This window comes from Trachurus trachurus (assembly GCF_905171665.1).
Source record: "Trachurus trachurus genome assembly, chromosome: 10".
NCBI lineage: Eukaryota > Metazoa > Chordata > Actinopteri > Carangiformes > Carangidae > Trachurus > Trachurus trachurus.
In genome coordinates this window covers 26493587-26516207 of record NC_139894.1, presented here as the reverse complement: position 1 = coordinate 26516207, position 22621 = coordinate 26493587, and the positions used below count along the sequence as shown (strand labels likewise).

The following is a 22621-nucleotide window of genomic DNA, read 5'->3' as shown; positions in this document are numbered from 1 at the left end:
TACTTTCTAAATGATTTCAGACGCGTGTGAAGTGTCTTCCCACTGTTATAGTGTTGTTGGATGCATGTTTGAATATACATATTATTTATATTCTCTCTCTCTCTAAACTAAATGTGCAGTTTGTCAGGATCCTGCAGCCTCTGCAGCATACAATAATGCATAATCCCTAAGTGTGGCACTTGATTCACTGGCTCAGTGTGAGAATATCAAGAATATTCAGGTTCAGACGATGTGATCTATCTCCTTACAAATATCAGTTCATCATTTCAGGCACGTAGGCTACGTAATGGCAAGGATCGCATACACACATCCCGTTAGGCACACACACAAATGTGAGGGGTAGGCGGATGTGCTGTATTAACGAGCCATCGCGACCTCGTTATATATTTATATATCGGAGGGGGCGTGGCCAGCGGAATCCGACTCAGCCAATGGCGTCGCAGCTCAGGCAGCGGGGCGTTCCATTCGGTTAGGAGCAGAAGTTGAACAGCGCGAGCCGAGACAGAGCTCTAGAAAGGCAGATAGAGAGAGGGCAGAGGCAACGGCCCTCTTCTGGAGGGGGGGCTTATTATAACAAATATATACACACATGTGTGAACTGTATGGCCGCACGATAGGTCATATGTGGATAACAGTTATTTTAGAAAAGCATACCACCGCGGCTTTCCATTTAAAATGCCTATTTTACTTTTCCTGTTAGACACGTCCGCCTCTATGAATCAGCGCACTTATTTGGGTACGACGTATCTGGACATTGCTAAAGGCGCGGTTGAGGTCTTTATGAAGGTAAAGAACGATTTTACCCCGACTTTTATCAGCAACTATGCACCTTTGGTGACCTTAGGGTTCCTTGGGCAAGATCGGTCGAAATTAATATATGTTGTTTTGGTTTTCTTTTTTTGACAGCTGCGTGCCCGAGACCCGGCTAGTAGAGGCGACAGGTACATGCTAGTTACATTCGATGATCCACCATACGGAGTGAAGGTAATTAGCAACTGATACCATTTTTACATTTGACAAGTCGGACGTATTTTTCTGTCAGTGAGACTTTATTGTCCTTCTGGTTTGTAGTCAGTGTTGGGCGGCGTCCCAGTGGCGAAAAACGGCCTTTTTTTGATCCGAGTACCCGCAGTCCCGGAGATGCACTACCTCCGAACATCCAGCGGACATTTTGCTTTTGTGTTGAGAAAAGTCTCGGGCGTTGAGATGGAGGCGGAGAGATTTATTATCGCCTATGACGTCGCTCTTTTTTTGACCGTACAGTGTTTAGATTGGTCAAAGAGCCCGCCAATCATCTTCTGCCCCGCCCCTTGCATCATCCACGCATTGTCATTGGCCAATCTGGGTTGAAAGTTGATAAGCCCCTCTTCATCATAGATTTTTTTTTTTTTTTTTTATGTGACTTCGCTGGAAGAGAATGATAATTATTCACATGATATTTATCTGTTATGCCGATATTACGAGCATCACGTCCCCGCATACAAACAGTTTTCATCGATGCACCCAGGCAAAAAACAACAACAAAAACACATGCAACCTGTGAATCAGTGGAACAATTAGTGGGGTTTCATGTCAGCAGAGCTATCCTCACTAATCTGTTGACTTGTTTTATGACCTGGCTCACATCTCTCTCTCTCTCTGAGCTCCTCCAGCCTAATAAAATACATCTCTTCTAAGTGCTCACAGGAAGACCTGAAGTCCCTGATCTGCAGCGGACAGTCTATATTAGAAATCTACTGGCTTGCCCAACTCTGTCTACAAACAACACACCACTGCTCTCAACACAATATGCTCAGCACTTAGTCCATCCCATGCCACATGTGCTTGAAGACACAGAAGAGTTTTGCTGTGTGAGAATAGAGGATAAATACAGAAGCATAAAGAATAGTGCAGGTTAAAAGGTACACGTAAATGATCAGTGAATCCCACAGTTGTTGCTGTGTGTGTGGGTGTTTTTTAATCTTCCTCCCGAAAGTTCAGTTTCATTTTACTTTGCTGCACTTAAACAGCAGCTGCAGCTTTCTAAATAGCTTTTGACAAGGAGCAACAATATTGGTTTGTCTTATAATAATTGATGACAGACCAATATAATGATGACACAATATTATATGATACATAATAATATAATGACAGTTTGTTTAAATGCATATGCATTAGGGACACATTTCCAGTTATTATACAAGCAACACAGCAACTGGGAGGAATTTCGATAATTAAAGGTGTAAAATATTCTGGGTTTAAAATATGTATTTTTTTTATATTTATGACAAAAATTGAGGCCTTTTTGTTTTGAGCAGTCTATAAAACTATAAAGCAATGGTCAATATACTGTAGTTAATTACACTATCAACTGGTCTTTATTATTCTTTGTCACTTCTATAACTTGTTATGTTTTCATATTGAAAATCATTAACTTAATCTTTATCATTTAAATCAATTCTAATCACAAATAAGATACATTTTTGAATTAGTGAACTAATATAACTCTAACCAGAAAGAGGTGCTGTTTTAGGAGGAAGCATTTTACTTTTCTCATGCAGAATTGTAAGGAAACATTTATTATTTGACTTAATTTGATATATTATGGTGTTCTTTCCACATCCTGTTCTAACAGGTTTTGTTTACATAGAGCTACAACACAGATGGACTTGTATCGTGAGGTCTATTTTGATGAACTACTGTCCAGCTTCAATGTTAAAAAAAAAAAAAAAATAGCACAGGCTATATCAGGCTCTTCAATGACCCCCATACTAGAAAAGAAATAAAAATACTCTTTTCAGTTCACAGCACTGTTGTGAGTGCTTGCTGTCATTCATGGGAGCTGAATTTCTTCTCTCTCCTCCTGTCATTGACCTTGCTTTAGTCCAGACCATAGCCACATGCATCCCACTAAAATAATCATGCATATAACTCCTTGGCCAAAAATAATCCCAACATCTAATTCTCCTGCTTCACATAGAACCAGCCAGGTGCTGCTGCCTGAAGTGCTCTCCTCTCATCGTCAAGTCTGTCCTCAACTTGTCTTCCTCCTGCCTCCTGTCTTCTTCCTCTCTTTTTTCCTTCACGGCCTTCTCCTTTGTTGTCTTTGCTGCTTTGTGTAGCCAGGATTATGATGAAAGGACAAGGTTATAGTGAATGGGGCTCTGATTGCACAGTTACAGTGAGGCAATAAATTGTTGATGTAGAGGGAGAGAGGGAGGAGGCTGGGCAAGAAAATAGAAATATTCTGTAGTCTGAATTATTGAGTGCAAACTAAGCCTTACGTTTCTGCTTGCCGACACAAGTGTCTGTGTCTGGCTTATTTCTCTGCTACTACTCCTGTGAATGCATCTCCACTAAATCTTTGCCTCGGCAGCTCAGGGAGATTGCTCGTACGTCGGCATAATATTTATCTAACGTCATTCATGTAACACCCTGCACTTTCCTAGAAATTCCATGGCTTTGCAATCATATCCCATGATAATCCAAAAATCTACCCACTGGCCTGAGGCAGAGCATGCATGTTGATACTGGTGCTTCGGGCTTTTATCTCCATCTCTGTGTGTGTGTCTTTAGCATTTTCCCCCTCCCTCTCCTGATAAAGGAAGTGGTAAGCCTACAGGTCATCCTTAGATTAAGCATGAAGCTGCAGCACTAAGGTACTTGACCTTGCTGGAGAAAAGTTCACAAGCAGTTAGACTCCCACATCCCGTCCTGTGGGAGTATAGCACAGACACAGAGGACAAGTATATTTTGGGATGCTTGTCATGTATGAAATTACTCTTTTTTTTCCTTCTTTTTAATAGCACCATCCAGCTCCAATGTGAGTTTCACAATGTTATCTTGTATTTGCAGAGCTTGACACGGCCCAATGTCATTTTATGGTCACAATTATGTCATGTTTCACAAAATCAGTGGGTTGCAAACATCTTTCCAAAGGTGGCTGTCACATGCTTGACATGAATCAGTTCCTGCTTGTCAGTGAACAAAACTCGCTCTGTTTCCCCGTGTAATTACATAGTATGAGCGTCTGTGGCTTCGGATCTATTTTGGTTTGTGACTCTTCACCATGTGGCTCCAGGCCTCCTCTGCCACTGTGTTGTGAGGGTGTTGTTGCTGTGCGATGCACCCGGCCCGATGCTAATGTGCTAATGTATGTGTTTCAGGCCGGCTGGAAGGAGAACCATGCCACCTTCATGTGCGAGCTGAAGAACCTGCAGGCGTCTGGGCTGACGACGCTGGGTCACGCTCTGCGCACGGCCTTTGACCTGCTTAACCTCAACCGCCTCGTCTCAGGCATCGACAACTACGGACAGGTGTGTGACAAACGGCATCCTGTCAGTGCATTTCTTCCTCTGTTGCTATAAGAGGACAGTAGGATTATTGTTCAATAATACATCTTCTCTTTCAGCCCCGTTGTGTGTTGTTGTTTTTTTCAAACAGACATTCAGGTGAACTTCAGATCAGTCTTACTGTAAAATTCTTAGAAAAGGAATTCTTCATTCATCGAGAGAATCTGCAGCTTGAAAACACACTCAGGAACTATTTTAATTTGTGGAAAAGGAGCATCATTAGTCCCCTTTAAAACACACACCTCATTTCCATTAAAAGGCCTTTGGAGATATTTTAGTATTACTCTTAAATATATTATATTAATATTTTTTAAAACCACATGCAGTCTTGTGGTAGATGTTGCACATTATTACACTTAACATGAGATTGTCCATTTTCAGCTGCTTATCTGAGTCCAGGTTGCATTCATTTTATGAATTATGTCATTAGAAGTTATCGTGGTACACAGCTGGGAAGTGCTGATAAGAATGGGATATGATATATGTAATAAATAATTCTCAGTCAAACCGTCCTCACTGCTTTTCCAGCAGACTTTCATATTTTGTATTCTATGACTTTGGTATCGTGTATTAAATAGGATTTTATTTGTTTTACAAAGTCTTAAATTTCACTGTTTAATGACCTTATATTAATGTGGCAGTAGAATTAGAGGACAGTGACAAAGACTTAAAGTTAGTGAATTTGATCTTTAACGTGGTGGAAGGTGTGTGCCTGTGAGGAAGACACTTAACAACTTCAGTCATCACAGTAAAAAGCTCCAGGAACAGACTGAGTGTAAGATCCAACTCCTACACTATAGTATGTGAGTTTTCCTTGGACAGATGATGAAGATCTAGTTCCTTCACCTGGAGTTAAAAATGACTTTTGCTTTCATCTCACACACTCTCTTTTCTCCAGTGCTCCGCTCGAACACAGAGATGGATTACTGTAGCCGAGTGCAGTGTGTGTATCAGGAGTGTGTAAAGCTACTTAGGTATTCTGTGTGTGTTTGAATTAGACGAGACTGACCCCTGACCCCTGCAGCAACGTGGTACAGACCTCTGTCTTTACTGTGCAGGACACTGTGTAGCTTACAGATATGCTCTGACATAAAGCACAGAGACGGCAGCACAGTTCCTAGAAGTATCCAGAGGTAATACCACATGTGGGATACTAAATCCATACTAATTACTGTGTGCAAGTTGACCTCTCTTTGAACAGTAGACCTATATTTTATCATGAGTGAGAGAGCACAGGAGACCACATCCATCCCGTGCTTTGAGGACGTGTGAATTCTTTTCACACACAGAGAGGCCAGCAGAGTGTTTCTGCTCTGGAACATAAAGAAAGGAAGGCAGGGGACTGGGGATGAATCCGGGCCACAGTTTACTTAAAGTGGGATTTAATTGCTAAATGTTGTCATTCCTCCCTCAGGGACGTAACCCCTTCTTCCTGGAGCCGTCTGTGATCATCACTATCACTGATGGAAACAAGCTCACTCACAGCTCTGGGGTGCCAGAAGAGGTGAGAACATATATATATATATACATATACTATATATATACAAAAGAAACATGTAGTCATGCAGCTACGTACTTTCCCATTGATGGTATAAGCTCTTTTACCAAGTAATTTCACAACCATTTTAGTTTTTTAATCACATAAAGAGTAATGTTTGTGTGTTCTGTGTTGTCTCTCTGTTGTCCAGCTGCACCTGCCTCTGAACTCTCCTTTGGCGGGCAGTGAATTGACCAAAGAGCCCTTTCGTTGGGACCAGCGTCTCTTCGCGCTGGTGCTGAGGCTGCCCGGAGCAGCCACACCAGACAATGAGCAGCTCGGTAGTGTCCCCACAGATGAGTCTGCTATCACCCAGATGTGTGAAGTCACTGGAGGTTGGGCATTATCTCTGACTCTGGCACATAGATTCCTGCATTCATTCATTATGTGTGTCTGTTCTGTTTTTTGTTTTTTTTCCCAGCACCCAATAATTTGATTCTATTACATTTGATGATTGTGTTTTCTGCCTTTTCCCTCTCAGGGCGGTCATACTGTGTACGGACACAGAGGATGTTGAACCAGTGTCTGGAGTCACTGGTGCAAAAGGTTCAAAGTGGCGTTGTCATTAATTTTGAGAAGACAGGACCAGATCCGCCTCTCGTTGGTGAAGGTGGGTGTTTACATGATTCACACTGAGTTGACAGAAGGCAACATTTTCTGTTTTTCCTGAATACACAAAATGTTTGGCTGTTTAAGAGGAGCACGGTCAAGTACATGAAACATGAAACAAGTGGCTTTTACACTCAAAATAAGAACATTTCATTAAGTCTCTGACACATTATCTTATCACAATCTGTACAGTTAATTATAGCAAAGACACTTAAACAGATGAAAGCAGAAGAGAATCTTCCCGTCGGTCACCACAGCTTTACACTGAAAGGAGAACTGAGTGCATTTTCAGATAAATACATTTGCAAACAATTGCACTATGTGGAGAAAAGCACTTGCTTTGACTTGTAAATCATCTGAATGAACACACTGCTTGCAACTTGCATAAAGAACAGTATTTTTTAAATGAAGAATTAGAGGTAATATAGAAGTCTCTTCATGTTGTCGACAGAGGTTTTGAATTTGGTTTTGAGTAACATTCATATACCGTTTTCTTTTCCCAGATAACTCAGTGGAGTCGAGTCGTCCTGTGTCGTCCTTCAGCCAACAGCTGTGGCACAGCTGCCACAAACTCATCTACGTGCGGCCGAACCCAAAGACGGGGGTCCCAGTTGGTCACTGGCCCATACCAGAGTCCTTCTGGCCGGACCAGAACTCTCCTACACTGGTGAGCTGAGAGCGTGACAGAGCACCGCTAATCTCCTGTTTTTATAATGTCTGTAGATGTGGATCTCGTAGCAGACACACACTGATCCACGCACTTGTTTTTACTTTCACTTTGTCTCTCTTATCTCTCCGTCTTCCTCTCTTTATCCGAGAACATCTAGAGCAATCCATTTTACACCTCTGTAGACTCACTCCGTGATGCATCGTAGTTGGCTGTTTTGCCGGTAGCATAGATTGTTGTCACCTAACGGTTTCTTCATCTACCTCCCGTTTGCAGCCACCTCGCTCTGCTCATCCCATGGTGCGTTTCTCCTGTGTGGACTGTGAGCCCATGGTGATCGACAAACTTCCCTTTGACAAGTACGAACTGGAGCCGTCTCCACTCACCCAGTACGTTCTGGAGAGGAAGTCTCCACACATGTGCTGGCAGGTAGGGAACATCTTCACACTCCCATCAGCTCTGTTGTCAGAGCGCTTGCCTCTGGGACTTTTCTGAAAACCAGAAATAAATAAAAAGTTGTGTGAGCTTTATCCACAGTATCTTTTCACTCTCAGTGCTGAGCCAGTCACTGCACACCGAGGACCTCTGAGTTATTGTTTTTATTGTCAGTGAACAAATTTGTTTTGTGTTGTCCTTGTTGTTGCCTTCAGGTGTTCGTTAGCAGCAGCGGGAAACAAAATGACCTGGGACAGCCCTTCGGTTACCTTAAAGCCAGCACCACATTAACCTGTGTCAACCTGTTCGTCATGCCTTACAACTACCCAGTCCTTCTCCCACTCCTCGGTAAGACATGTGGCATTAAACTATTCCACTCAAGTGGCCTCAAAACTTCTGGGTCAGTAGGTCTAAGCTCATATTAAATTTAAAATGATTTCCTTATCTGGGGCATGTCATCATCATCAATCTTTTCCCCCAAGCTTCTGCAGTCCCAAACATAATCACAAATAACAGGTTTATAACAGAGCACCAGGTCATCTTTTTATAATGTTATGCAACATATAGATATTATGGGATGATGGGGTATTAAGGAGGATAAATTGTGTCATACAGTGTGTGTTTCGATACTTGTCTTTGTCTCACCACCTGAATATTGATGTGCGTGGACCACAGTCAGCCGTACAGCAGCAGGCCGATGGCTGACTGCTCACTGGTGCAGAATGCTTAAACTTTTCTCCGCTCCTCTATCCCTCCTTTCAGATGATTTCTTTAAAGTGCACAAACTAAAACCAAACCTCAAGTGGCGACAGGCCTTTGAGATGTACCTGAAGACAATGCCTCCGTACTACCTGATGGTAAGTTAAAGCTATGTGGCGGCTGCTGTGTTTCATAAATGTTTATGACGTGGATTTGTATTGTTTTCGCACACAACCAATGTCCAATGTTCGTCCCCTTTTGACAGCCCTTAAAAAAGGCCTTGAGGATGATGGGTGCACCTAATCTTATCGCGGACACCATCGACTGTGGCCTGAGTTACAGCGTCATCTCATATTTGAAGAAGCTCAGCCAGCAGGTAAAAACTCCACGTTCCCTGAACATCATTTTCAAGCTGTGATACTTCCAACAATCTCAGTCACTATATCAGCCAGAAAATACTTAAATATACCTCTTATACCCAATCCCTGAAACCCTATAAAGAAAAACTAAATGGTTCAAAAACATCTATCCCATCAATCCAAACATAATGGCCTTTCAGAATCAATACGTTTTAAACACATTTTAGTAGCAACTGCTGCTTTGTATTGATCTTTAAAACAGTAAGTGAGATAGTTAGTTTAGAGAGTGACATCAAACTCATTACACATCTAATACACCAAAGCTTGCACATTCAAGAATAAGTTGTTTTTTTAAAATCCTTTATTAGATGCTTATTTATAGTCTTTTATGTGTTTGAAGAGATATGAAGTAACACATTAGTCTGATACCTCATTAAACACAACATTAGTTTCACAGATAATTCATTTAGTAAACTTCAAAAAATGAACAGTGGGTTAGTCAGCATATTTACTTGGAACAAATGACTCTTTTTCTGTTAGTTTCTCAAGATAACTTGGAAAAGTATCACACTATTTGATATATCTATCATTTATATAACGATATCCCTCAGCAACAGGGAGACATCTCAGTGAGAATTTGGTTGTCTGGATGGAAAGTAAAATTCTGTGTTTTTCCCCTGTTTTGTTGGATTGAAGGCAAAGATCGAATCCGACCGTTTAATCGTGTCCGTGGGGAAGAAGGCTCCCCAAGAAACCGGCATAAAGTTGAAGAATCACAGCAGCTCGCTCTCTCTGGCCCACCGGCGAGACTTCAAGCAGCTGCTGCAGGGAATCACCGGGGAGGTGCCTCTTCGACTGGGCGACATCAACCTCAAAGAGTTCGCCAGCTTCCAGATCGCCCTGCTCAACAAGGTACGTTCAAGACATTTCTGAAAATACCTCATGTGGGTGAGGAAGCTCCAGAGGAAAAAGGACGGGTTGGTGGGTTTTCTCTGACTAGATGCACCGATGTGTTCACAGGATGTAAAACCACAGGCTTATCGAAACGCCTACGACATCCCGAGACGGAACCTCCTGGATCAGCTCACCCGCATGCGCTCCAATTTGTTGCGGACATCGCAGAAATTGATCCGAGGGCAAGACGAAGGTTTGTTATGTTATGAGACGGGATGGAGGAAAAAACATCAGTGACTCCACTGATTTTGATTTTAACAGGCAAACACTAAGTTTCATTTTTACAATACTGAACTAAAGCAACTAATTGTATTTTTAGATGACAGGATAGCTCCAGTCTTTGCAATGCTATCGTAACACAAAATGTGAATTGTATTAATCAATTTTAGTGATAACTTTGACCATAACTCAAAAACATCTGTAGGAAATACTGTGTGGTGACCTCGGTATTTTATTTATACTAAAAAGATATCTTGCTCTTGTTAGACTACCTGCACAGTATTCCAGTGGCTCAGATGGGGAACTATCAGGAGTACCTCAAAATGATGCCGTCTCCTCTCAGAGAGATCGACCCCGACCAACCTAAACGTCTGCACACGTTTGGGAATCCTTTCAAGCAGGATAAAAAGGTAAATGATATATCAAAATGAATGTTAAATGTATTTTTTCTTAAATTCAGTATTTAGTTTCTTTTATCCTTAAATGTTGCGTTGTGGCACATGTTTATCTCAGGGCATGATGATCGACGAGGCAGACGAGTTTGTAGCGGGCCCCCAGAATAAGAAAAGAGGAAATTCTGGGGATTCCAACTCGGGTGCTACTCTGAAGAGAAGGCGAAGTATGTCCCCATTACTACGGCGGCCACAGACTCCACCAGGAAACACCAACCATGTGGTGGTAGGAAAGACTCCAGCCGGAGTACAAGGGCAGCAGAACCTCATCAAACCCGTCCCACAGCACAAAGGTACGACTGTTGTGTGTGTGCAGCGTGTGAAGGGACTGTGCCTGAGAGGCAGCGGTGTGGTTCTAAGTCAATCTTTACTTCCCCTGCAGGAGTGGACGGCAACAACGTGGTGGTCCCGGAGAGCAACGGTGACGCGGTTCTGGAGCCCGAGTCAGGGGAGATGTGGCCCATTGAGATGGAGCCCGTCGCAGTAAACCCGTCTCCACTGACCCTGGAGGAGAAGGCCGGCGTGGTGGGAGCAGTGGATCGAGGAGAAGACGACAACATGACAGAAGAGAGTCTAGCGGAGGATTGTCTGGATGAGCAGACGCCGGAGGAGAAACACAACTGTGAAGGTCTGAGTCCCCAGAACGAGCTCGAGGAACCCGACGCCGAGCCCACCGAGCTCGAGACCATCTTCATTGCCCCACTAGATGGATGCCATGCAGAGCTGAGGTCGCGGGTCATAAAGGAGGTCCGCAAGCCTGGACGAAGTGAGTGTGGTGTAGTAGTTTAGTTTAATTTAGTTTATTTATTTGCACCATAGAAAATAAAGACAATTACAAAAACAGTAATGAAACAAGAATAGTAAGTGTGGGAGAGGTTAAAAACCCTATATGGGCTCATAAAAAAACACCTACCCAAAAACTATATAAAAATTCAAACAATTTAAAAGTGCCAATGTATAACAAGAGTCAAAATAAAATTTTGGGTGTGTATAACTATACTGGAAAAGAAACTAGTGGAAATCTTGATTTATCAGATAAGCTTTCAGTCTTGACTTAAAATTATTGAGGGATGAAGATAATTTTGCTACATGAACACAAAGTATAGAACCTCTGTAAGCAACAGAAAACTGACTATGTGTAGTGCGGCAAAAAGGAGGATGAAGTTTATTTATAGTGACTCTTGTGTTGTAAGAATGGACCTGAGAGTTAACTGTGAAGAATTCATTAAAAGATTTGGGCAGCAAATGTGAAAGATGAATATATTTATGAATAAATATGCATGATTGAAGTATATTAATATCATAAACTGACAATATGTGAAGTTTCTTAAAAAGCAGGGCAGATGAAGACATGTGTTTTAGAGTAGGTGGCTAATCTAACAAATGTCTTTTGTGTGGTTAATAATTTCTGTAAGTTAGTAGGATATGTGCCAGCCCAAACAATATTGCAATAACTGAGAATGTGGAGAAGTGAGTGTGGTGCAGTGTGGTGTCAACAGTACGTTACACTGTCATGTGGGGAACGTTTGAATGGTTTATTTATCTCTGCTTTTTTCCCTCAGACTACGAGGCCATAATGTCACTACTGGAGCAGGTCAAAGGGCCGCTCAATGTGCAGAGGTACTTCATCCAGCACGCCATCGGAGAGGCTGTCAGGTAAGAGACATGACTCACTCTACAGTGTTTTCATGGGGAAGACCCTGATCCTGCCTCCAACACATAAATGTTCAACAATGAGTCATTAGACCTGTGTCACTGCATCTCTGAGCTGTGACTCATAACATCATCGCAACTATGTTCTTTGCTTTTTCAAGGCAGCTTCACCTTCTTACATCTCCGGCTGGCTTCTTCATGGAAACTCGCTGCCTTTATTTCAACTATTTACTGTTCCCCATTCATCTTTCTGCTTGTAAAGCATTTCTTTCCATCTGTGGCAGATTTAAGAAGCGGGTCCTGATCCAGCAGCTGGAGGTGGTCCTCGCTGACCTGGAGGAGAAGCACGCAGCAGCAGCAGCAGCCGCACAGCTTCTCAATGATCACGGCAGATAGTGATGAAGACGCCTTCACTGCTGAATACCACCACCATGGGAGAGAGATGTCCTTGACATGACCGGCCTCAAAAGACCAAGTAGGAAAGTGGGGAAGGAAAAGGACAAATGCACTGAGAGCAGAGGCTCCTCCCTCCCGTCCCCGTTCTGTTACATCACTTCCTGTTCAAGGCTTTAACTGGAGGAGGAGCCGTCAGCACAGATCCACCGAGGACTTTAAATATAATCCTCTTGATATTGACAGATGCCTTAGACATCCATACGGCTTTTGTCTGTATCGGCACATTGTTCAGAAGACACACACACATACACACTCCGTTAGACAGACACACAATAAGCCAACAGATCCTTTAAAGGCAGAGAGAGGGATGGACAGGATTATTCCTGTTATTCTTTACAAAGCAGACCTTTCTTCAGCTGGTCTGAAAAGTGTTTGTAAGACTGCAAGGACTTTTTCTAGAGTAATAAAAATTAATGTTCCTGTGCGGCTGACAGGGGGAACCTGTTCCCACTGGGTACCCCTCGTGTTTTTACTGTTATATCTACAAAAAAACTGCACTGATGTTTTCTTTTGTTTTTTGTCCAAGTTGATCTTGTTATCTTGTTATTTTCCCATCATTCTCATTGGTTTATGATGATATGCATTAGTGTTAGGGGTGGGCAATATGGACACAGTCTGTGAGCGTTTACCGGTATGTCATTCTGTGTAAAGCAGCAAGTTATATTGTGACATAGTAAAACTTTTCTGGAGGAAGATAAAACCCCCAGATGAAAATGTGTACGTGGCCGACCCAGTCGTTGAATTATCTAATGAAGGTACAAATCCAACATTTCCACATAAAAAGGGATTTTATTCCCACTATAAATGTTAAAGCATGTTGAATGGTGGATACATTTCTCTCATCTCATCGGACGATTGCCACATTGCCCACCTCCCAATTTGCATTTTTTTACTCAAAAAAGGGGAAAACTTCAAACACGTCTGTCTGAAGGTCATTAGGTCGCTTTTAAATGTCAATACTGGGTCCATTTTGTTACATTGTGTGCTTTTTTTTAAGATGAAATTGAAGAACATAGAATTATAGAAGTATTAGTGTTTTTTGCACATGGGTGCGTGGGACTGAACACACGACCAGTTGTGTCGACTGAGCATCAGAGTCCTCTTACCTGCCATGACAGCAATAGAACATAGGTTCAGTGAATGCAGCTGTTGGTATCCATTCAGAGGTACCGTCCCCAAACACACACACACACATCTTCCTCCGCAGCACAACAAACACTCCATTGTTTCCCAGAAGTTTATTCTGCATCTGTCCGGGCTCAGTGGTCGGTCACCTGTTGTTGAGCTGTAACAGCTGGTGGTCTGGCCCGCTGCTGCTTTTTACACGTTCCTTCTTGTTTTTACAGATGTACACTACTTTTTAATGTTCATAAGGAATATAGATTATTTTTGTGAATTTGTTTATTTCAGAGTATAAGAAATATTTTGAAAGAATATGTTTAAAGCCAATTTTGTAAGCTGTTAAATACATATACAAAGTGTAAAGTTTTATGCACTTACTCTTTTTTTAACAAAACAAAACAAAAAATAAACCACTGGTAGAAACTGGTAGTCTTCTGTCAATGTGTGTGTTTCTTCTGAGAAGTGACCATCAATCACCTTCACATGTGTTGACATTCAGACACAAAACAGTTCTCATCTTTATTTCCTGGAAACATCCACTGATGTGTGAACTGAATCCGGCCAAAGTTGCAAAACAGTTTTCATCACTTTTACAAATCTACACATACTTTATTTTCTGTCTCCTTTAACATCTTTGGCAAAATTTAGATTTCAAATTCAGCACAACAGTTTTTCTGACTGAATGGTTGAGTGTTGGTCACAAAGGATGAGTGTTGTTCCAAGTAACAACGGCAGCCATGTCTCCATGTGGCCTCCTGTGTGGAGTGCGTTCATGTGTTATGAAGGAAGAGGAGTCTCCCACAGCACAGCTACATGTGTGCAATTCTGTCCATTAACTGTGACCAACTTCATAAAGAACAACAAGTTTTACTGCTGCCCTCCTTCAGTTATCTGATGACCAAGTAACATTTATCCTTATTCACCCACTGACCTAGAACCACACAACCCATTTGATTTGATTTGATTTATTTATTTAGCACAATTTTAAAACAGTGCAAGGAGGGAACGAAGCCTAGAAGGCTTGTACAAAGTTCCACTCCCTTCATCATAGAATTACATTAACTCAAGATAAACAATGAGAAATACAGAAAAATAAAATTAGAAATGAAACAATAAAATGTACAGTGCAACATAGAAAAACTATGAAACACAAACAAACAAAAGAAAAAGAAAAAGAAAAAGGATGCATAATTAACATTAACAGAAAAATAACACTGAAGATTATGACATGAGGTGTTTTTTCAGTAACTTTCTAAAGGATGTATAAGATGTTGTTGACCTCAGAACCACCTCCAAACCATTCCAAAGTTTTGGACCTCTAAAAGTAATATTAGATTGATGCCCAGATGTTCGGCAGAAGGGTAAATGAAGATTGCCACTATGCCTAGTTGAATATGAATGGAGGTCAGATGAAAAAGTAAAAAAATGTTGAAAAGTGTCAGGAAGATTTTGTTTAGCGTTGATAAACTTATGCACAAACAAGCATGAATGGAAGACATTAAGTTTATGAATGGGCAATATTGAATATTTCATAAATAGGGGTGCAGATGGTTCTAGTCTACCGGAGCGAGAGATCGTTCTTAGAAATCTTTTCTGAATTAACAGTAGTTTGTTCAGGTAAGTTGGATAAGTTGCAGACCAGACAATATTACAATAATTCAAATATGGAAATAAAAAACTATAATATAAAGTCACATGAGCAGACAAATTGATCAGAGGAGAAACCCTTTTCAGTATACCAAGCATTTTCATTGATCTTTTGCAAACTTGATTGATATGATTATTCCAGTTTAGACCTTCATCCAAAGTAACACCTAGAAAAGTGGTGTAAGGTACTTGGAGGATTTCAACTCCATTGATTAGTATTTTGGCTTCTTCTTTTGCGTGAGATTTGTTTTTGTTGCAGAAGATCATGAAGTTACATTTATTTACGTTGAGAGTTAATTAAACAGCACTTCCCTAAACCTTACAGCTGCACTAGAGCAGTAATATAAAAAACTAGCCTGGATCCTTACTAAAATAAAGGCAGCATTTCAGCCGTCATCCCAGGATATGTTATTGGTTAAATAAATCCATCAGAAGTTTTTACTTCATGGAGTTGATCTAAAAACAGATGTGTTCAATCCAAGGGAAACAACATTCAGCTGAACCTAAATTGAGACATTAAACAGTTTGAACAGGCTGAAGGTTCACACTGACACCTAGAGGCCAACAGCTGCAGTTCTTTTGAGGAGCAATTTTTTTTATGATGCTGCAGTTGAGCAGCTCAGTGAGGACGGGCTAGAAGCCCAACTACGCATACAGTCATTCTGACAGTAACTTAACAGCACTGTGATTGCATTTACTTGTAATGTTTAATTTTTTTGGAGGATGGCAGCACAGAATATGATTGATCCTCTTCAACAGTCCCTTCAGTTTGTGAGATTTAATCAAAAGCATCTTTCAAACCCCCTGAATGAGCTCTGAGAGGGGAAAAAACACCAACACCTTATAAAATCAGTATGCCTTTTATTAAATTAAAAACAATCTGTTGCATCTTAACAAAAAAGTAAAATGAAGGAAAATTGAACGTCACCCAAATTAATGTACCATTGCTCTCTACTTTGCCTTAGTGTTCACAGTATCGATGAACGGCTGTCTAACGTTTTCTGCTCTCACCTCCAGCTGATTTCCTGCGGCATAAATCACACCTCTTTATTGCATACAGGATGTACAGACGAGCCTTCGAGCTTCCAGGAAATCATCAAAGGGAATAAGGGGGGTCCTCAGTTCATACAACAAAACTCATTTCAGTTAAAAAGTTCTGCCCGGGCAGCTGCTCGAGACTGATGTGTGGTTGAAAGGAAACAGTAACTTAACAGGCATTGTTACGCCCCTCATACAAAGGATATACAAAGGACAGCAATATCCCAGTTCAGTTCAGAAGGGACAACAGAGGGGACAACAGAGGGGAGATGTCTCGGTATCTTAAGACTCCAACGCGTTTCTATACTGTATATACAAACAAATCTGCTTGAAAAAAACTGAAGGGTTGGCACAGTCAGTGTTGAATAATGGTAGTGACCACTTCTATGGACAGAGATGCAAGTTTGGACAGTATATTAGTTTATATACAAATACAAATTAAAGTAGAGGAAGATGAATTCTCACTTTGCCCCCTCTGTCTAACAAAAACAAATCTTATCTGACGTAGATGATATTACAGGCAGGAAAAGGCCAGTCTCAGTGCAAATGCTCCAGCTTGCGTAGCCGTATGGGGTTGGGAAGAGCTTGCTGGTTGCGTGCAGAGGATGGTTCTTCCTCCGGCGAGCGGAATAGCACCCGACCCCGGTGATTGAAAAGGTAAAAGGACGGGTGGTTCCTCAGTGTATCGAATGTTCTGGGGAGAAAAAAAAAAAAGAGTTATGAAAAGGCTTGAACTGCACAAATATTAATAATAACTGCTGCAGGTGCATCGTACCATCTGTACCAGACCGAACTAAATCCTCCTGCAGTGCAAGCTTCTTTATATGGCAACATATTTAATCTTCTTCTGACAATGTCTAAAATGAGTAGATGAATCAGTGCTGCTGATGGTATTAAAATTCTTACACATATCAACTTTAAAAGACTTCCAAAATGGTCTAGTTATCACTGTACTGCACAGTGTGCACTTATATGCTGTTGGCTATGATATGAAGACGCAAGTCTGTGTCACACAACAGCTTCAGGATGAAAGTGGATAAATATAATAACCTAGTGATTTAGAGCAGTAGCACAACAACTGGAGATTATCTAGTGGTTAATTAACTTGTAAATTAAACTAGCAATTAATCATATTAGTCTTTCCTTTACCCTTTTAGTTTTATATGACTGTAAACTGAATATGTGCTGGATATGTACCACTGTTCCTCTTTATTTAATAGAAAAAATGTCTTTATAAAAGAAATTACCAAAACGTAGCCTCCAAAATGTTTTTAAATGTTGTATTATTTTCCTGTGACTTGCCAGTATGATACTTTTTAAAATATGATGATTTGCTGATTATCTTTGCAGGAATGACAGTATATTGAATATCTTAAGGCTCAAAACAATCCAGATGAAAATATAACTGTGGCCTCTGCGAAAAAATGTCAAAATCAATTTATTTTGGTCATCTTTAAAATTTTCATAGATTGAATGATTAATGGCGGAATCAAACATTAATTTCCCTTTTAAAGAATGATTAAAATTCTAGTTTAGCGCCTTTATGTTTAACAGAGCTGCAGCCGACCTTTCCCAACATACAGGCCACATAACTCAATAACACAACAGTGCCTCTGGGAGGGTGAGTGTGTCTCAGTGGGAACTGACTCACAGTAACGTTTCTATAAATGCAAGTGAGGTGGTGAAGTGCATGTTCCCGCGGTGGCAGGTGGACACAAACACCTCCACTGTCAGGGGAGTGAGGTGCTGCAGGGTATATCAAACCTACTTGTTTTTCAGCTCTGAGGAAGCATCCATGTCTTTGAATTCTCCAGCAATGTGGACAATACCATAGCAGGTCATCACAAACGATAGGAGGGTCTGTAATACAATCTGAAACAGGAGAAGGGGTTGTGATAAATTGAGACAATTCCTTTGGTTTTTTTTTTTTTTTTGCAAAAATTCACTGAACATTTAAAGGGTTAATGCCACTCACATCAATTGGTAGTGTCTCGTTTTCCTTCTCTGTGAGCCTCATGTATGATCGATCTGATGGGAGAAATGAGATGGATTGATGAGCAAAAGTGTTCAGAATTTACATTTATGCAAGTCACACAGGTCGATGCATCCTTCTGGCCGTGGGCTTTATAATAGTTGTGGATAAAACAGCCTCTGTCTGATTCAAAGCGGAGCTAAGCCGCGCTAGCATCTAGTTAGCCTGCTGTATGACCGACAGGCCCATCCCGGTGTTTTATCGACCTGCCGGGAAACACCGGAGCTCCCCCCGGGCTACGGGGCAACGCCGAGACCCGCGTCTTCGCCCCCTGTTCAGATACTCACGCTGTGCTGCCGAGAAAGCTGCGTGAGCTAAGGCAAAGAGTCCGACGCCGACAACACCTTTCCAAAACGACGAGGCCATCTTGAAGCGGAGTGATGAGGAACTGTATGCAGTGTCGTAAAAAACGCTGTCGTAAAAAATAGTGTCGTAAAGAGCCGCAATGACAGTGTGAAAAATGATTACTAACTGAAGGAAAGCGACGTGAACGCATCTGAATCGATCTGAATTAAAACATATATATATGATATATATGAAAATAGGAAACATTAGATGATTTAAAATTATTTATTCATCATCTTCTGCATTTCTGTGAGCTTATTTGTTCGTTAAATTGATACCCCCGAGGTAGTGAGGGCTCTTATTTTGAAGTAACCCGTTAACATCCGCTGTAGCCGCTAGCCCTTCCTGTTAGCTAACCCAGCTCTCTCATGCCACACCACATTTAGCTATTTCTCGTTCAATTTATCTTCTCAGTCCGTAGTACTACTCACTCGAGCAAACACAAACATGGCAGAGGCCATTCAGAAGAAACTAAAGGCGGAATTAGAAAAACATACACAAATGCAGAAAGGTAGGTGCTAGCAGAGCATGTCTTTTCTCTCTCTCATCGTGCCATGTTGTGAGCGAGCTAACTGACCATATAGGGATACCTCATTCCTACATGAAAGGAGCTACATCGACATTTCCCACAGATTAAAAGTAGCCTATTACTTATGGTTACAGCAACGTTTCATTGTGTAAATATGATTTCACATGAACCCTTACAATAACAGTTAATCACATGTGTGTCTGTCTCTCAGATGTTAGCAAGAGCGTGTCAGCCAGACAGAAGCTGGAGTCTCAGCTGACAGAGAACAACATTGTCAAGGAGGTAAGAGCGTTTTATTGTCCTCCTTGTTTATCAGTATGCTTGAGTGGGGCAGTACAGTGTTGTGTAAATAAAGACAGTGTTAGGTATTAAAGATGTGATCCCTCTCTCTGTCTCCATCTCTCCAGGAGCTGGATCTGCTGAACGGCACAAACACAGTTTATAAGCTTATTGGACCAGTGTTGGTGAAGCAAGAACTGGATGAGGCCAAAGCTACAGTTGGGAAAAGGCTGGAGTATATTAATGGAGAAATGTAAGTCACTAAATTCGGTTATTTCCATAGCAATCATACCCGAGTCTTACCTGATATGGTGTCTGAGAAATACTGTATTTAAAGACAAATAGATATTCAGTACCCTTAAAGGAATTTATTATATACATGACACACCAACATCTTTCTACATATTCATTAGAAGAGCTGTTTTACATAGTGAAGTCCATATTCTCACATGTATCAGTCCTGTGTGGTTATAGGCACTCAGTTATGAGTTGGCAGAGTGTACATGTTAATGTAGTAATGTGTGGAGAGAAGTGGAAAGATTTTCCCTGTGATGAATTGCAGCTCGGCCATACTGCCACTCAGAGTAGTCTCTGAAAATGCGTAATCATTAATAATCTACGACTGCAAAGCTTCTTTTATTTGACCATATCTGAGAGCACGATATTCCGAAATATACTGCACATATGAGTTATTATGTGGTTCCCTCAGTAACCAGTTGCTCTATTTTGCTTCAAGTAATGTTCATATCCAGATTGAATACATTTTTACAGTCCAATAAAACCTATGCTAATGAAAGGCGACTTTTAACGTGGCCAATGCAGCTTCCTTTAATTGGACATTGAAGATGCAAGCGGCCTACAATAAACTCAGTTATTACAGTGAAATGTACACTTTGTGACCTTAGAAAATTATTCAGTGTAATATCACACACAAACTTTAAATGTTACGTTTTAATCCCTTTCATTTTAAATCTATGTATGATGCATGATAAAGGATCTGTGTACCTCTAAGCGATGCGGTTCCCTCCCTGCACACAGAGCAATTTTAGTCCAAACTGTTGTCATCTGTGGTTCTCTGGTGGTGGGACAAGCTACTGCATCCTCTCAGAGCAGAGGTGTCCACCTGCCTCTCTAAAGCCCTAACACTAGTATTTACTCTGCACTTTTGCTGCACTTCCCTATCTCCCTATGCTTACTGTACTTTCTACTTACATTAAGATACCTGTACTCGATTGAAGCTTACTGATGTCCTTCACTTTTATGTTTTTTCTGGGATAAAAGCATCAGCCAAAAGATTTAAATGCAAGTAATTTCCTCTAGCAGATACTGTAACACCACAGTGAGTTTTATTATACTGCACCCTCTTCTATGTGATTGTGTGTTTCTTGTTTTTAACAAATTGAACTCAGAACTCAGCTGGTTCTAATGGTGTAGATGAAGAATTAAATCCTCACAAACACCTCAGGAGTGGAAACTGAGACAGATTTCAGCTGTGTTATTATGATCAATAAGGATTAATAAGGCAATTTTAGTCTTTACTCTTGTCGGTGTGATCTCGGCTGTATGTTTATAATGGCACAATATGAAACACTGATAAAGCAGATGTGCTTCATTTTTATGGTTAGTCTTGTGGCACATTTGTATCGATTTTAATTTTATTATTTTTATATTGTTACCTAGCCTCCTGTTTGTAGGACAGATAACTACCATTAGCACATATAAATTGTCTGTACTATGGTATGAAGTCAAAAAATGATATTTTAGAGACCTGAGCAACATTTCTCATTCAGTGAGTGTAGCTATGGTCAAATGCATGTTTTTCTGGTGTTTCTGTTACATTGCAAAATTGATAATGTGTTGTCTTGTCCTGTTCTAGTCAGAGGTACGAGACCCTCCTGAAAGACATGGAGAAGAAGTCTGATCAGCACCGAGAAGTGTTGGCCAGTTTACAGCAGGAGTTCCAGCGAGCTCAGGGCCTCACTGCCGGAAAAGTCTGACCACACACACGCTCCCACACACATTGATGCATGGATAGGGGATAGTCATAATACCGTGTACATCTGCTGAGTACATTCTGCTTGTATCTTGTCATTATTTTACAGTGTTATTACTGTGGCATTTCTCTTGTTAATAAGAATAAACATGTTTTTCATGAACGGTCATATTTTCACATTTTATTGTATTCGTAGTTGAGTGAGGTTTCTTCAACTGATAGTACTGGTACATTGCATAAAAAAGTGTGTGTGCGTGCAAGTGTCTGCGTGCCCGTGTTTAATTACGGGGGCAGGCCTGTGGCCACCAGAGCAGATGTTGTGCAGCCACTGACCCTCCCCACAGCTCAGGCTCTCAGCGGTGGAGCTTTGTTCACACTGATTAATGTGATTTCTCCACCGTCACCACCAGCGGACGATTAGACAACACGGAGAATCACAAACAAAATCTTCCACAGTTTAGAAGGAAAACTTCCTCAGCTGTAGCCGCCAAAGAGCTCGCATATCAGGGATGATACCTGATATAGTTTGTACATTATCAACTGCTGAGTGACCGGGCCCGGGCAGCTTTACATGCGTAGGGAATGTGACATGACATACATGCACTTGTACAGAACATCTGTCTATTTATCTTTCTGACGACATTTGTAGCCATATGGACGACGATGGTGAACACACTAGCATTGAACGCATATGTACGACGATATGGGGGCTATTTTTAATTTCAGAGTATATTTTTTTAAAATTATGAATATATAATTTAAATAACTTTTTAGTGTCTTAAAACCACCAGCGTCTAATCGTTTGCATTTTACAGTTAATGGCCGTAAACATGTGTTGTAGCCTTTTGCCACAAACAGATGTGCAGCAATAACACCGAGGCACAGAGCTGTCCTCGTGCATGAGCCAGTCACCTGTGGCGCGTGGGAGCCAGCAAACCCATTAACACCTTGGTGTTTTCCCAGTATCAACACTGAGGCTGTGGAGCAGGCGACACGTGGCCACGAGTGAGGGTGGGCCATAACTTCATCAGCCACACTGTTACTAAAACATACGATAAAATGTGCGGGAGTAGTTTATCTATACCAGCATTTAAATGTGGTGTTTTTTTGTCAAGTTGTAACGAGGACTGGTGACTGCAGAAGCTCCACGACCTCACTGACAGAGTTCACTTCACTGCTGAAGCTGCATCATTTGACCATGTTGATGTGAAGGCAAGTGAAGGCATCACATGTTTGTTTGTGAGACCAAACGGTGGTTTACCACT

The 22621-nt window shown here is 41.2% G+C and overlaps 3 protein-coding genes across 3 annotated transcripts; 2 read left to right on the top strand and 1 right to left on the bottom strand.

Moving 5' to 3' along the window:
- Window positions 1–316: 316 nt before the first annotated feature.
- On the top strand, window positions 317–13922 carry ints6l (integrator complex subunit 6 like). The gene is made up of 18 exons (XM_083980463.1): window positions 317–786; window positions 907–984; window positions 4146–4295; window positions 5746–5835; window positions 6020–6203; window positions 6350–6478; window positions 6981–7144; window positions 7421–7573; window positions 7795–7927; window positions 8342–8436; window positions 8544–8654; window positions 9334–9549; window positions 9658–9784; window positions 10078–10220; window positions 10324–10555; window positions 10645–11028; window positions 11825–11918; window positions 12200–13922. The coding sequence occupies exons 1-18, from the start codon at window positions 676–678 to the stop codon at window positions 12309–12311; spliced, it is 2706 nt and encodes a 901-aa protein (XP_083836589.1). The 5' UTR covers window positions 317–675; the 3' UTR covers window positions 12312–13922.
- Window positions 13923–15671: 1749 nt separating this feature from the next.
- Window positions 15672–18607, bottom strand: mmgt1 (membrane magnesium transporter 1). Its single transcript, XM_083980350.1, has 4 exons — window positions 18498–18607; window positions 18154–18206; window positions 17947–18050; window positions 15672–16872 (listed from the first exon to the last, which is right to left on the bottom strand). The coding sequence occupies exons 1-4, from the start codon at window positions 18574–18576 to the stop codon at window positions 16716–16718; spliced, it is 393 nt and encodes a 130-aa protein (XP_083836476.1). The 5' UTR covers window positions 18577–18607; the 3' UTR covers window positions 15672–16715.
- Window positions 18608–18869: 262 nt separating this feature from the next.
- On the top strand, window positions 18870–21515 carry pfdn6 (prefoldin subunit 6). The gene is made up of 4 exons (XM_083980225.1): window positions 18870–19066; window positions 19296–19366; window positions 19492–19616; window positions 21240–21515. The coding sequence occupies exons 1-4, from the start codon at window positions 19003–19005 to the stop codon at window positions 21358–21360; spliced, it is 381 nt and encodes a 126-aa protein (XP_083836351.1). The 5' UTR covers window positions 18870–19002; the 3' UTR covers window positions 21361–21515.
- The last annotated feature ends 1106 nt before the right edge of the window (window positions 21516–22621 follow it).

Excerpts from the sequence above, each read along its gene's own strand:
- ints6l (XM_083980463.1), top strand. The coding sequence starts at position 676 with ATGCCTATTTTACTTTTCCTGTTAGACACGTCCGCCTCTATGAATCAG. Across the intron at positions 985-4,145 it reads ATCCACCATACGGAGTGAAG|GCCGGCTGGAAGGAGAACCA; the intron begins GTAATTAGCAAC and ends TATGTGTTTCAG. Across the intron at positions 9,550-9,657 it reads AGATCGCCCTGCTCAACAAG|GATGTAAAACCACAGGCTTA; the intron begins GTACGTTCAAGA and ends ATGTGTTCACAG.
- mmgt1 (XM_083980350.1), bottom strand. The coding sequence starts at position 18,576 with ATGGCCTCGTCGTTTTGGAAAGGTGTTGTCGGCGTCGGACTCTTTGCC. Across the intron at positions 18,207-18,497 it reads AGCTTTCTCGGCAGCACAGC|ATCGATCATACATGAGGCTC; the intron begins GTGAGTATCTGA and ends TTCTCCCATCAG. Across the intron at positions 16,873-17,946 it reads TCCTCAGAGCTGAAAAACAA|AACATTCGATACACTGAGGA; the intron begins GTAGGTTTGATA and ends TTTTCTCCCCAG.
- pfdn6 (XM_083980225.1), top strand. The coding sequence starts at position 19,003 with ATGGCAGAGGCCATTCAGAAGAAACTAAAGGCGGAATTAGAAAAACAT. Across the intron at positions 19,367-19,491 it reads AGAACAACATTGTCAAGGAG|GAGCTGGATCTGCTGAACGG; the intron begins GTAAGAGCGTTT and ends CCATCTCTCCAG. Across the intron at positions 19,617-21,239 it reads GAGTATATTAATGGAGAAAT|TCAGAGGTACGAGACCCTCC; the intron begins GTAAGTCACTAA and ends GTCCTGTTCTAG.